This window comes from Pelmatolapia mariae, linkage group LG7 (genome assembly GCF_036321145.2).
Source record: "Pelmatolapia mariae isolate MD_Pm_ZW linkage group LG7, Pm_UMD_F_2, whole genome shotgun sequence".
In the NCBI taxonomy this organism is placed as follows: domain Eukaryota; kingdom Metazoa; phylum Chordata; class Actinopteri; order Cichliformes; family Cichlidae; genus Pelmatolapia; species Pelmatolapia mariae.
The window spans coordinates 52,266,693-52,281,068 of record NC_086233.1 but is presented as its reverse complement, the minus strand read 5'-3'; the positions used below and the strand labels follow the sequence as shown (position 1 = coordinate 52,281,068).

The following is a 14,376-nucleotide window of genomic DNA, read 5'->3' as shown; positions in this document are numbered from 1 at the left end:
TTATTAAAAGGATTTTTTTTTTTTAAATTCAGGTTGTGGGTAGTGGGATAAAAAAAAAATCTTCGTATTGTAATATTATCTGCCGTTTAATTTGGTCTTGCACGGCATAATAAAATAGTAAAAATATGACTTTATTTTTAAAGGATGACTTGCAGTGTGGATTCTCTTGAGATTTTATTCTATTTTATTTAATTTTTGAAGAGATATTGTATTATAACACTGCTGTGCTGTGTTCCTGCCCAGAGGTTGCTTCAGCTGATGTCAGCTCCAGTGGAAATACTGACTCGAGCCATATCTGGAGGCTTATGCCGAGCTTCCCCATTCGATGGAGCAAATCAAGATCGTGATTACTATCTGGCTCGTGCAGCCAGTCCGCGTTGTCTGGAAACATGTTTTCCTAAGCAGACCACAGAGGGACAATTACTGTCAGCTGAACTATTCAGCCTGCTCTGCATGTGTGTTCTGGCTGTGTGCCTCTGACCCACTGACCCTGAGCAGCAGCATGAGATGGGACCTCCAGCTTCCCTCCTCTTTTCCCCTTTACATCTTTGCTTCACCCCCAATGTTTAATGAACTGAAGTGAGCAAATATTCTTTTTTTTTTAAATGTCGAAAAACGCACGTGTGAGTGTATGTTTTGATTTCTTTGTGTGAAACAGCAGAATGATTTGATTCAGAACGCCCAGCAGAATCCTGGTTGTCTTACAGAAACGCATACTAATACAGCAATTATAGGAGGAAGGAAGTTGTGGTGTGTCGCAGTGTGGCAGCAGCAAATTCCCCTGGTGCACTGGAACAAGACTCTTTGTTGTTATGTAAAGGTTTCCGCGTGTAATTGCAGTGGATATTTTGAAAGATTCATTATTTATATATTCCTGAGTTTTTTTTTCTGGAAGAGCCTACTCGGCTGCCATCGCTGCAGGGAGGTTTGGGACTGAGAGGTGCTTAACTAAGGCACTGTACCACAGTCAAGCCTTTAACCATTGCCCCTTTAGTTGAAGTGGTCAGAATGCAGGCTCCAAACATCACATGATCCTCAACCAAATCATTCAACCAGCAGCTCTTGCACCAGTCAATCAGTTGGCCCTGTGTGATTTGAGCCTCAGTGATTTTGACTTTTGATGCATCCCAATGACTTGCTGCAGAACGTGTGAGTAAAACATAAAATGCACATTTACTTGAGTTTTATTTTTTATGTACGTCATAATAACCGAGGATGGATGACATGCGATCTTAATGAACTAAATACTTTGCAACTTTGTAATGCATTTTTTGTGGCTCTATATACAAGTGAGTTCTGTCGTACCGGTTGTGTTTTGTCATTAAAGCAAACAGCATAAACCTTTCTCTGAGGCACACATGTATGCTCATGTGCACACGCTTGCACGCACGCAAGGGGCGTGCCCTCTGGTCCCCAGCACCGAGGCACAACTTCACTTGTCACTACAGTTGCAGACGAAATGGGAATATGTGGGGGGAAGATGGATAGAGGGGGTAAAGAGTGATGGGGTGTGGGGGGGAGATTTGAGCTCAGGTGGGAAAGACAAGGGAGGGGAAAAGAGCGCCGCACACATGCTACCCTTCATGGTGCTCGTCTGCTCAGTAAACCCAGGCTTTTGTTGTTTCCCCTAGAGTGCAGGAAAGCAGACTCCCAGTCAGGAAGCTCCTCAATCTTTGTCACAACAACACATAAATTAGTGCCCAAATTACTGTTACGCCGGTGGAGAAAAGACATGGAGAGAGATGTCTTGTGCTGTGGTTTGGGAATACGTCTTCCCCTCTCTCTTGCTCCCCCTTCATAGAGGGTGTCAGAATGCACTTCAATAAAACAGTCAAGTAAATACAGGCAGATACATGAAGAGAGAAGCACTGCTGTGTTGTACAGGCATCTGGAGTTGGGCAGTGTTAAATATTAATAGGCCTCACACACACACACACACACACACACAAACAAACACAGAGATGTATGCTTGAGTTCATCCAAAAAGCAGCCCAGGGCAATGGTCCAGACCTGAGCTTTGCTAAAGTCACTGCACTTCTATGAAGGAATAATAGGGAAGGGCTTAAAGAGCCCCCTCTTTTTTTCTTTTTTTGAAACTGGAATAGGTCTTCAGATATAGCTGGTCTCTAGTGAAGTAGGATCACAGCTTAGGCAGCTAAATGATTGGGGGGAATTAGCAAAACTCAGCATAAAGATATCAAAATGTGTCAATTATGTCCTTCCTCACGCTAATCCCTTTGGTCCAAATATTTTTGATGACTTGTGTATATTTATAGGTTGAATAGAAGCTGTTTCACAGTGATGATATAGAGTTTAGGTCTGCAGGTTTGTGGGTTGTTTTTGTGTATGTGTGTGTGTGCTGCCGACTAGTAAATGCCATTAGAACAGCACTATGGTAATATGCCAACTGCCTCCGATCCCTAAACAAATAACACATTTATACTATTCTGCCTGTGTTCCGTGCCATGACTGTCCTTTGCCGCTGACATTCAAATAACCTTTCTTCTGCTGCATAAATGGGAATAAAAAAGTATTGTGTTGTGTGACTTCACATGACAGCCGAGCCCTGGCAGATAAAAAGAGGCAGAATTCTGATTCCATCTCTTGTTAGGCTGTCGTCTCTCTACAGCTCGATCTGACTGTTACGGGAATCTGTTCAGAGAAGACTCTGTTTATCAACCGACAGCTGATCTCCATTTCCAAATGGGAAGTTCATGTAAGGAAAATAAATAGACGCATAATGATGGAGGAACATTGCTTAGTGCGCATTTGCCAGACAGTTCAGTGCCTCTGGTGTTTGCGTGTTGACCGCGTTTGAAGGCTCTGTAAGAAAATGTGCTTTGTATAACTGTCTTGGGAGCCGATATCCCCATAAGTTTTTGTTTTGTTTTGTTGCTAAATATTTTAGAAAGATAATATATTAGCACAGTTTGTTATGTGTGGGAGAGAATTTGCTAATCTGCTCATAATGCTGTGCCCTGTCCAGTTCCTTACATAATCTCTGACATGAGCCCGCTGGCTTGCGTCACTCTGTCATTGACAGCTGTCAGCACAACACGGCTGTCACACATAGAGAAGCCAATGTTTGTTTGTTTTTTTTGTTGGGTTTTTTCCCCAGAGTGGTGTACATTGTAAATGAGCCCCCCAAAAAACAAAACAAAAAAAATTTATTCCCGTATGGAGCAGCGTAGAAGCTTTGGTTTCAAATCTAATTTATTCTACACATCTATCACATGAAGGCTATGGGAAAATGATTTAATGGTCCAATCGAGTAATGGGTTAAGCTCTCAGCATTATGATGGTGGCCTGGGCATGGGTCTGTAATGTAAGGGATAATCTTAATCCGTCAACGTTATGTCAGTAGTCCAAGGGTTCAGTGGGAACAGCCAGGAGATTTTGACTAGTAGTGATTTTGCATGTTGGCACAAGCCTGTAGGATTTTCAGTTGCTCTATGTTTTTTTTTTTTTATCTGCATGCTACAGTGAATAATATGGGGAAAAAAAAACAAGGAATTATCTGAATTAATGGTTTGTTTACATCTGACAAGAATACAGTCTATATCTGATACTAGGGCTGTTCGATATAACGATATATATCGGATGACGATATAAAAACGTCTATTGTTTGTTTCGTGGTGTCGCAAAATAAACTGTTTACAGCAATATTTTTTCATCGTTTTGATCGTCACTATAGTGGCTATATTAATTTCTTAAAGTTCTCTCTTTCTTATATTTAATATAAGCACACTACGGACGGACAAGCGCCTGTTTTTACGTGTTGTCGTTAGCAACAATGACGGTAAAACCATCGCGTGGCTCCGCTGTCCGCTTGTTTGTTTTCCACGTAAACCTTTCACAATAAAGCTCAAGATCCTGTTGAGACTTTTCAAAATAAACTGAATCATGTGAATGAGTATGCAGAGAGTTTACGGATGAGAAGCAAAAAAGAGTCGTCAGGTGCTAAAAAATAAACCTCAGACTCAAACGTTAGAACAGGCTTTTCCCCACAAAACGCCGTGTAATAAATACTCACAAAAAAACACTGTTACAACCTATGTCTAAAAATGTATAGTTTGCATCGGTTAAAACACTCAACTCCAGGTACACAATGCCCAGCGTGAAACACTTCACGCTGGGACACAGAATTTACAGAAAATGTTACATTTTTGTGATTTGTATCGTTGTCAGGACGATAAATGTCTTATATCGGGATATGAGATTTTGGTCATATCGCACAGCCCTATCTGATACCATGAGCAGATCCTCTCAGTGCACACTTACTTGTTCTTTTCATCAGCAGTCATTTTATTCTTCACCTTGATAGAATCTTGTGCATTATTCCTTACATCTTTGATTTAAATTTGCATCACGCAGGCGAATGTTTTGTCTGCTAATAGCTGCTTACTCAGTGGTTAGGCAGCGAGTAAGCAGCCTCGGTAAACTGTTAGCGTGGACTTTGTAAATTGTTATGAGCGGTCAGAGTTGAATGATCGTTTCCTGGTCCTTGTTAATGTTTGCTGAAGTTTTATTAAAGGGGCTGATGATCTCAGGGCTGTGAAGAAGACAGTGAAGGGCACTGGGTGAGCATACGGAGGCCTCACTGCCCCATTGTACATGTGCTCTGAGTGACACGTCATCCTCTCAAAAGGCCTGCCAGTGTTGTGAATCAGTGTCCTTGAACTGCTCAGACACAGACAGACAAAGAACAAGCTTTAACATTCTGTTTCACTGTCTGCTCTCTTTGCCATGCCTATCACCCAAGCCCACCCGCACCTCGCTGCAAATGCTGTATACAGTCCTGAGACGCTGTACGACCCTTATGGTCTTATCTGTGATAAGATTGTGCTGTGGTGTGATTCAGACGTAATCTTGGCATCTCAGCAGGTGTCTCTGAAGTGTCCTGCGTGCAGAGGCCATCTCACAGTGCTGTGAGGAGCAGCAGGCTGCTGGGATGGACTTTAGCATGACTGCCTGTCTAACTGTGCCTGGCTTTGATGTCGTAAACAGAGCAGGCAGGGCTGGCTGACAGGGAAGTGGCAGGCAGGCAGGCAGGCAGGCAGGCAGGCGCGGTGAATGGGATCAGTGGCACTGCACTGGTCAAGCTCAAGCGAGCCAGCAGCTGCCTGTTTCACACCAAGAGGCAGTTAACACCGCAGCTCATGTCAATAGATATTGACTGCCAGATTGGGAGTGCTTATAAGTGTAGGCCTTTCTGTTTGATTGGGTCCCCTCTGTGAATTCAGTTCAAATCATCCTCAGTTGTCTGAAGTGTGGCTTAGGGGCCTCATGACCAGTCACTCAAAGGGGCAAATATTGACTGATGATTTAGGTGACTTCATGGTGTATTTGATCTCCATTGTGCCATTGCTCATTTCTTCTCCTTGACCCCTTTCTTTATGAAAGCAGCTCAGCCTAGTGTGGAAATAACTATATGTTCGAAGTGATGTCTTTTCTCCTACAAGAAGCTATGGAGCCTGTCTCAGCTGGTCCAGAGACAAACCCTTTTTACTGTTGAGTGCACTGAACATCTAGGGGCTTGTGCAGCGGTGGAGGGAGAAGAGTGTTAGCTGGTGGGACTGTGTGCACTCAGGGCCTTCATGCTGCAGATAGGGCTATGTGAGGCATGCTTGTGTGAATGTATGCCCTGCCTAGCCTGGCACCCCTGTGTCTATACTCCCACTGCTTTCACCTGATGTGGCACAGCCTCTGTCAGGCCTGAGTGAGCGCCCAGCCAGCTCCGCTTCTTCAGGAGAGATGAAGGCATCTCACAGCTATGCTGTGGGGGTGGGGGAAGCTAGCAGCAGCCTAAGCCTGAAGCTATCAGAGGCTGGAGCTCAGAGCCAAAAGCCTGTGGGCTGGATAGGGTGGGTGGAAGCTTGGCTTAACTTGGCAAGACAACCATAGCTACAGCCCTGCACTGCCACCCAATGGCTGGGGCCTGCCGCTACAACCTTTAGTTCGTCATAACCGCAGCTAGTCATAATTACAGCACGCTTCAGTTGTTGTGAGTGCATGTCAGAACAAATTATGTAAGTAATGAGGCTGAAAATGCTAAAGGAGTCGAAACACACTGCACTGCTAATGCTCATGCGGGGAGAACACAAAAACAAACAATAGAGTGCACTCATACAGAGATAGACCTAAATGAAATAACAAGTAACTGTGCACAGTAAGGAGAAGATTAATTATGAATTAACCCTCTCAGTTAGGTTGTCAAAGCCTGCCTCCTGCCTGGATTTTACTCTAATCCGGGCCGATGAGGTGCAGTGCCCTCTATTGTATGTGAGAATCGCAAATCACAGGAGGTGTTGTCTGGAGGAGAATTAATTGTGCATGTTCCACCACTCCCTTTTGTTCATTTTGCTAAAATGTAGGCTAATTCCAAGTAAACATGGCTGGTCTTGTTGACTCCAGCAGTGCGAGGAGAACAGACAGATTCCTGAATGAATAGAGTGTGGCTCCCGGGTTAGTGGATTAGAGTCTGTGTGTTAAGGGCCTCTCCCGGGCATGCCTCCGGGACAAGGACATTATCCACATGACACATTATAGGCTTCTAGGCAGCTGATTAAAATGGGCAGGGATCTCTGGATTGAACCCCACAAAAGTACTTTTGATGTGATCAAACTAGTTTAAAGAGGCTGGTTGTTAAGGTGTTGAAGGGGATATTTAAAGCTCCTTGTCTTTAGAAGAGACCTGAGGCATTGTAGTAGACAGTTAGGCCTTGTTAGAGGGGTGAGGCTGATGTAACACTTTGACACTGTGAACGTGCCACTATATTTTAAAATATTATAATTTTTATTTCATCCCTGCAAGACAAATCATAATATTCCTCCGCTAATTGGTATAGACTTGTGCTGCAACAACTCATTGCACCGTGATTGGCTGGCTCCAGGTTGGTTAGTTTAAAAAAAAAAAATCCCAAAAACCATTAGATTGTGAGAAAATATCCTGCGGTGATCTTTCCTCGATTTAGATCAGATAGTGGCGTTTGTCTGGCGCTGTAGTGCACTGTTGGGATGGCGGGACTGAGATGCTAGAGATGTGGAGGAGGGCTTTGAGATAGAGATCTCTGGAGTGGGGTGGGGGTGGAGGTGGAGAGGGATGGTAGCATCAGTGGCTGCAGTGATAAAGCTGAAAGCAGTGGGACGAGCTGGGAGTTCTGTGTCTCTGATGTCTGTGTGTTCTGTCTGTTCTGCTGTGTTGCCCTGTGGTCGGCTCCTGAGGAGAAGGCCAACGATGGATGAGGCCTGTCCCCTCGTTGCTTTTGTCCTCTTAAGGCGGGTGAATCACAGGCCTGTCAACAGCACAACACCACAGCCAAACCGCAACTGAACTCTTTTTCTGTAGCGTATACAGAGGTGCACATGCAGTCGCTGCCACTGCTCCCTCCAGCACAGCGGGCATGTTATGATTCTTTGTGGCCACGGTGGATTTACTCCTGGGTTTTTTATGGTTCTGAAATATATACGAGGCTTCATGAAGTCAAGTTTTCCAGCGAGGAAAACATCTCCTCGTGTGGCTAAATGAGTCATTGTCGTAATACAAGGCCAATATTAGTGCTCCTGTAGTACATTAAGGATTATGGGTAACTTTTCTTCTAGAGGTTGTGTTTAGGATCCAAAATGACACTCTGTTTACATTGCTGCTTGTGAGGAGTTAAAATGGCCTCCTTGCTTACACACAGACACACACACACACACACAGACACACACATTACAAATCGGTAAATATTCAGCTAATACTCTGTGGAAGTGAAGATTCAAAAGCCATCGGATGAGATGTTTTTAGAAGCACAGTGCTCTTTCATGTACCGACATGGATCCATGGTGAGGGTGTTGTACGGTGACTTGTGACAGCAACGTTTTTATTTATTTTTTTCTTCTTCTTTCGTTTCCTTTTCTTCTCCGCAGCTCAAATCGAAATAATTCCCTGCAAGATCTGTGGAGACAAATCATCAGGCATCCATTACGGCGTGATAACATGTGAAGGCTGTAAGGTAAGCATCAAGAGACCGAACCCGTTTGTGCCAAGGGAGGTAGTGTGCCTGCGTGCACGCAAAGGGACAGAAGAGCTCAAAGAGGAAAGACTGGGAACGCCGGGGAAGTGCCGAAAGTTGCTTGCGAGGAAAAAATACACTTGAAAATGTTGCTGAAGTTTTGCGACGATTTGGAGAGGGACTGCAAAGCAAAGACACGCGGAGTGTGATCATTAAAGTGGTCAAGCACCGCAGAGGACATCACAGAAAACCACAATTAGTAGGACAAAGTCATTCCTCTGCCTTGCTTTGCCTTTCCCTCCCAGGGACGTGTCTTTTGCTGTTTTTGCTTTTGCTGCAGCCTGCTCTTCTTGAAATAAAATGATCAAAAGCACAGTGCTTTGAATTATAGCAGATTGTTGGCTGTTTGCTACAGTGTGTTGCTTCTATTGAAGCCACCTTTTGTACTGTTTCAAATGCACCAACCATTCACAGTGAGAGGAATTTTGTGCTTAGAGTGTATTCTTGTCCCCATGCTTGTCACCAGGCACATCATTAGCATTCCTCAGCCAGCCTGCACCTTTGCTGTTTGCTCCTGGTTATATATGTGCACGTGTGTGTGTGTGTGTGTGTGTGTGTGTGTGTGTGTGTGTGTGTGTGTGTGTGTGTGTGTGTGTGTGTGTGTGTGTGAAGGAGAGAGAGGCAGACAAGAGAGGGACAGAGAGAGTTTCCTTCCCTGCACTCTTCTCCCTCACATAGGAGCTTGCAGGGACAAAACACTAAAGAATAAACTGCTGAAATCTATCTTTAATGACTGCTAATTAGTCCAGGCAGAGAGGCCTTTAATGATATGTGCGAGTACAAAAGTTTGGACCATAAATCATAGCATTATTAAAGAGTGCTGCTTGTCACTGGCAGTTTTAGTCGGTTTCCATAATGGCTTCTATTATAAAGCAACTTGGCAGCTGTCAGCTGTTTTCTTGTAATTAAACAGCCAATGAGCAGCTAATTAAGACATATGTGTATGGAGCAGTAGAGTGGGGCATGTTAATGATGTGCTGGAATCAATTCATTAAGTCAAAGGATGAGGAATCCGGTCGGTGTGCATTCACAATCCTTTAACACCGCGCATGCCAGTGCTGCGTTAATCAACACTAATAACCCCACTGTAGAAAATACCATGCACTGTTATCATTCCTACCCAAACACAACACCCTCATGCTGTACTCACTGTTGAAACGTAGCACTCCTAAGATACTACAGTAGAAAATATAATCACGGTAGTATTGTTATGTATCAATTTCATATTAATAATTTAAAAAAAAAACACACACACCACTTGGAAACAGTCACTGTCAATGAGTAATATGTTAAGCACAGTGGTAAACAGTTCACTTTTTACAGAGCACCTTTTAACCTTACTGGTTCTATAAAGCATTTTACAGTGTTTGTTATTCACATGCACACATCTGAAGCAACTTGGAGTTCAGTGACTTTTGCGAGGAAGCTTCAGCATGTCGAGGACGTTAGCGATTGAACCCATATGATTAGCAGACAAACCTCTCTACAACCTGAGCTACGGACGTGCTGTTGACATGGGGCATGAATTGATCCTTCGAGATGAAAACATGACTTCACTCACACAAGTTTTTCCAGTAACCCGAGCTGTTTCTTTGCCCGTCCTCTGTTTAATGCAGGGCTTTTTCAGGAGGAGTCAGCAGAGCAATGCAGCTTACTCCTGTCCCCGTCAGAAGAACTGCTTGATCGACCGCACAAGCCGCAACCGCTGCCAGCACTGCCGGCTGCAGAAGTGCCTGGCAGTGGGCATGTCACGAGATGGTAAGTCCTCTATGGAAGAGGAGAAGCAAGTGGGTGGATTTAGCAGGGTGGCATGGTGAGTGGTGAGATGTGAAGAGCCCCGGTTCAGGCTCCTGTGTGGGCAAAGGTGTGCTCTGCTAAACTGCCTTTGGATCGATGCTTCAGGGAAGCTGTTGGACACTGACCTCCCCGTAAAGGGAGCAAAAAGAGCTTCCTTGTAGCAGTGAAAATATCAAACTTACTGAGAAGCAGCTCTAATTTACATTATCAAGTCAGTCTATATCTTTTAGCAGCTGTGTATTTGAATCTCGCTGGAGAGACAAAGAAAATCTGTAGGAATGAGATGAGATAATGTCGTTATTCTCAAAGGGGTACAACAGACATTTCCAAAGGAATTCTTGGCACGAGAACATGTTAAGCTGTCAGTCTGTGTTCATTCTCTGCCAGTAGTAGGTGAGCGCTATGTCTGTGGGCCTAATTTGTTGCTGTGATAGAAACTAGGTTTGATGAAATACGAGGTTGTTAGAGGTTGTCATTAGTCCTGCTGCAGCTGAGATGCAGTAATGGGATCACACAGGTGGGGGTGTGTGCAGAGGGGCTCCTGCTGTGCCAGGCTGGTCCAAACTAGACTGGGCTTAAGAGATTCTATCAGAACAGAGCAGAGCCATGCCATTTTTCTGTAAAAGGCACAGAGGGATGTGCACAGACAAGTGAAAACTTGAACGGAGTACAAGCGAAGAGACTGGTACAACTTCATAGACACACATGCACACATATTAAATTAACACAGTAGTGCATTAGCACCGTGTGCACAGCTATCCAGTATACATTATTACATGCACGTATGAAGACACACTCATGTATAAACACACACTCTGGACAGTAGAAGGTGACTCTTACCTTCACTGAACACACCAGAGCCCATCTGCCCGAACTCTCCTCTGCTGTTCCACTCACTTTCCACTGTGCATACACTCACACATACACACACTGTGACCGGCTGACTTATTGCCAGGCCCCCAGAACACCGGCCAAGAAGTCTCATTCACAGCACCAGTGTTTAGTCTGGAAACCTTAAGGTGGGAGGCAGACACTTGGGCTGTTTGATTGTCTGATAAGCTTTTCTGGTTCCTTTCCACCTTTACCTCTGCATTTGTGAAGCTCTTCATAATAATCTCTAAATCAATATAATTAATGCTGATCCCCCTAGATAAAAATACGTTGTAAATTAATGGGAATAACCCGTGGCTAAAATATATGGTGTGCTGCTTTCTGATAGTAAAGCACAGTTTATAGATGAAGGGTAATTAAATTGCCTAAGACTTGTAATTTCTTCCCAAAAAATTCCCAAACGTGTGAGAAAACTCAGTCTGTGCAATTCCACTGTATTTCCTAGTGTCAGTATACTTAAAGATGAGGCAAAAGAGAATGCCATATAATTTAAAATCTTTTAAGTTTTCTTCAGCTTGAGTGTAGGCAAGCTTTTGCCTGACACAGCAAGCATATGGTGAAACTGAGAGCACAGGAGAGGAGAGGAGAGGGGCTTGACTGTAAATTACAGCAAATCAAAACAGTACAAATCAGATCAAAACTGGTAAATAACTAACATTATATTTATTTATTTCATTATTTAATTGGTTACTTTAATGTAAGGCATTTGGGGGAGAGTGCTTTGATAAAAAAAAAAACAGTGATAATCTATGTACGCCCAACCCACTAGTAAAACTAGTAGTGGTTCACAATCACTTGACTGTGAGTACAATAAGTAAATTAAATTTAGTACATTTATTTTACTTGATGCAAATATCCTTCATAGAAAGTGCAACCAATTCTGAGTGTTTTGTTAGTCTCACACTTGTCTTGTCCTCCTAATTACAGCAGTGAAGTTTGGTCGGATGTCAAAGAAGCAGCGAGACAGCCTATACGCTGAGGTCCAGAAGCACCGGCTGCAGCAGCAGCAACGTGACCACCAACAACAGCCTGGGGAGGCGGAGCCACTCACACCTAGCTACGGCCTCTCTGCCAATGGCCTCACGGAGCTTCATGATGACCTCAGCGGCTACATGGATGGTCATACTCCTGATGGCAGCAAACCAGACTCGGCTGTCAGCAGCTTCTACCTGGACATTCAGCCATCTCCTGACCAGTCAGGCCTGGACATCAACGGCATCAAGCCGGAGCCCATCTGCGACTTTGCCCCAGGCTCTGGCTTCTTCCCCTACTGCTCCTTCACCAATGGAGAAACCTCCCCCACCGTGTCCATGGCTGAACTAGGTAAGGAGCAGCAGCGAGAGAGAGGGAGAGGCAAAAGGCAAAAGGAGACAGCAAAATGAAGGAGAGGGGGGGAACAACTCAACCGTGGGGCAAACGACACAAAGGTTGCTTAAAATAGCAGGAGGTTGGAGACTCATCTCCAACACTCATTAAAAGAGCCTCTTTTTTGTAATTAGTTTCCATTAATTAGGGCCAATCAGGATCCAGCAGGGCAGGCGTCTGGGGAAATCATTTTTTTAGGCTCCCCTGTGCCTAGGAACTCCTTTTAACAGATGTGTTTTCAAAACCATTTAAATTCTTATACTCAATATTTCTCTCAGAGAAAATGTGACCTTTGTTTCAGTGAGTAACGTGGCACCCCTCCTCCTTTCCATGCATTTGTGTCATAACTAGATTGGCTTTCCCTCAACCTTAAGCTATGAGCTTCCTGCAGGCAGTAAAAGGAAATGTCAACAAGCCTTTTCCCAGTCAAAAAAAGCCCACGCGTATCCGCCTCTCCTCCTTCATGAAGGCTCAGTAAATAAATCTTCTTTTCCTGTGGCATATTTCATCAGTGAGGTCTTCACTTTCACATAGCCTTGTGAGAAACATTCGAATCTCAACTGTGATCTTCCGGGTTTGTGACTGTGCTTGTGTTTCAGAACACCTGGCCCAGAACATTTCTAAGTCACACATGGAGACATGTCAGTATCTGAGAGAGGAGCTGCAGCAGATGACCTGGCAGGCTTTCCTGCAAGAGGAGGTGGAGAGCTACCAGAACAAGGTATGTTTACCACCGCTGTGCCTTTCTGGGTCTCCACAGCAGTTACAGTAATCAGAATCATTGTTTTAAAGTAGATAACCCATTCTCTGTCCTATCTGTTCTTAGCCCCGGGAAGTCATGTGGCAGCTGTGCGCTATCAAAATAACAGAGGCCATTCAGTATGTGGTGGAGTTTGCCAAGCGCATCGACGGCTTCATGGAGCTGTGTCAGAACGATCAGATAGTGCTGCTGAAAGCAGGTATGACAGCTTGTCAACATGGCCTGTTGCCGTCAAACTCACCCACCACTACCAGCCCCTCCACCCCTCTCCTCTGGCATTGTCACAAGGGCGTAGCTGACCTGACTGCACAAAGCCCTCTTCTTCACACGCACAGACAGTGTCACAGAGAGGAGACCCCACCCCGCCTGCTTTCACTCACCGTCTCTGTCTCTCCCCGTTTGCCTCCGTTCATTACATACATAACAAAGGCAGACACAGCATTAGATAAGTCATGTGTTCCCGAGCTCAGCTAATACCTATCATGCCTGCCGCCATTTCACTCTCCTTTTCTCAAGCACCAGCGATGTCTGTTTAAACTTCTCTTAAGAGGATGCACTCACAGAATTGTGTATATATAACCCTGCTACGGCTCTTTGCACACAGTCACCTATATTTATAGACAAATACAGACACACATATACCTCACATCCAGCAAACAAACAGCTCTCCCGGGTCCTTCCCTGGGTGTTTCTTTACATTAGCACAGCCCATACGAATAACGAAATACAGAGCGAGATCCCTTGTCAGACATGACATTTTAAAACAGTAGCATCTCCCTCGGAGGCAATAATGGCTTCAGTTACATTTTCTTGATCCTCTTATCCACTCCCACAGAGTGGTGCAAATTATACAACACAATAAACACCTATCTATCTAAATAAAGGTTGAATGAATAAGCACTGTCACCAATGAATGGAGTACAATTTTTTATCAGGCATGTCATTATGGAAGAATAGCCTTCTGTCGATGATGTTTTCATCTGCAGAGGCATTTTTTTTTCTTCACTCTGACAGCAGGCTTCTTTATTTCAAAGTGGTTGTGTTAGTCATATTGTAGAAGATTAGCACAAAGCTAAATCATGTGTTTTGCATGCCTGACTGATGTGTAACTGTTGGGATAAAAAAAAAGAAATAACAAAGCTCAGATTCAGCATCTTATTCCTGTCTGTCTCCACAGGCTCTTTGGAAGTTGTGTTTGTCAGAATGTGCCGTGCCTTTGACTCGCAAAACAACACAGTCTATTTTGATGGAAAATATGCTGGACCTGATGTGTTCAAGTCATTAGGTAAGTGAAGTGGGTTTAGGCACGTGTGTGTGTGTGCACTCATGCATTTGAATGACTGTGCATGTGTGTATTTTTGTGCTGCTGTGTTTGTGCGAGTGTGTTTACCGTAGGTTTTTTTTTTTTTTTTTACAGTGTATTACTCCTTTCTTTGTTGTAACAGCCAAAATTAGAGTCTGCTGTTATGTTCTGCACAATGCTGAACGCCTCGAAGCAAACACTGAG

The 14,376-nt window shown here is 44.1% G+C and overlaps 1 protein-coding gene across 2 annotated transcripts in view; it reads left to right on the top strand.

Annotated features, from left to right (window-relative positions):
* roraa (RAR-related orphan receptor A, paralog a) overlaps nt 1-14,376 on the top strand; it is a 188,078-nt gene that overhangs the window by 165,109 nt on the left and 8,593 nt on the right. For both annotated transcript variants that reach the window (XM_063479642.1, XM_063479643.1), the window contains 6 exons: nt 7,911-7,996; nt 9,673-9,814; nt 11,672-12,067; nt 12,709-12,830; nt 12,936-13,068; nt 14,047-14,154. In XM_063479642.1, coding sequence (XP_063335712.1) covers nt 7,911-7,996; nt 9,673-9,814; nt 11,672-12,067; nt 12,709-12,830; nt 12,936-13,068; nt 14,047-14,154 — 987 coding nt within the window. The remainder of the gene's footprint in view (nt 1-7,910; nt 7,997-9,672; nt 9,815-11,671; nt 12,068-12,708; nt 12,831-12,935; nt 13,069-14,046; nt 14,155-14,376) is intronic.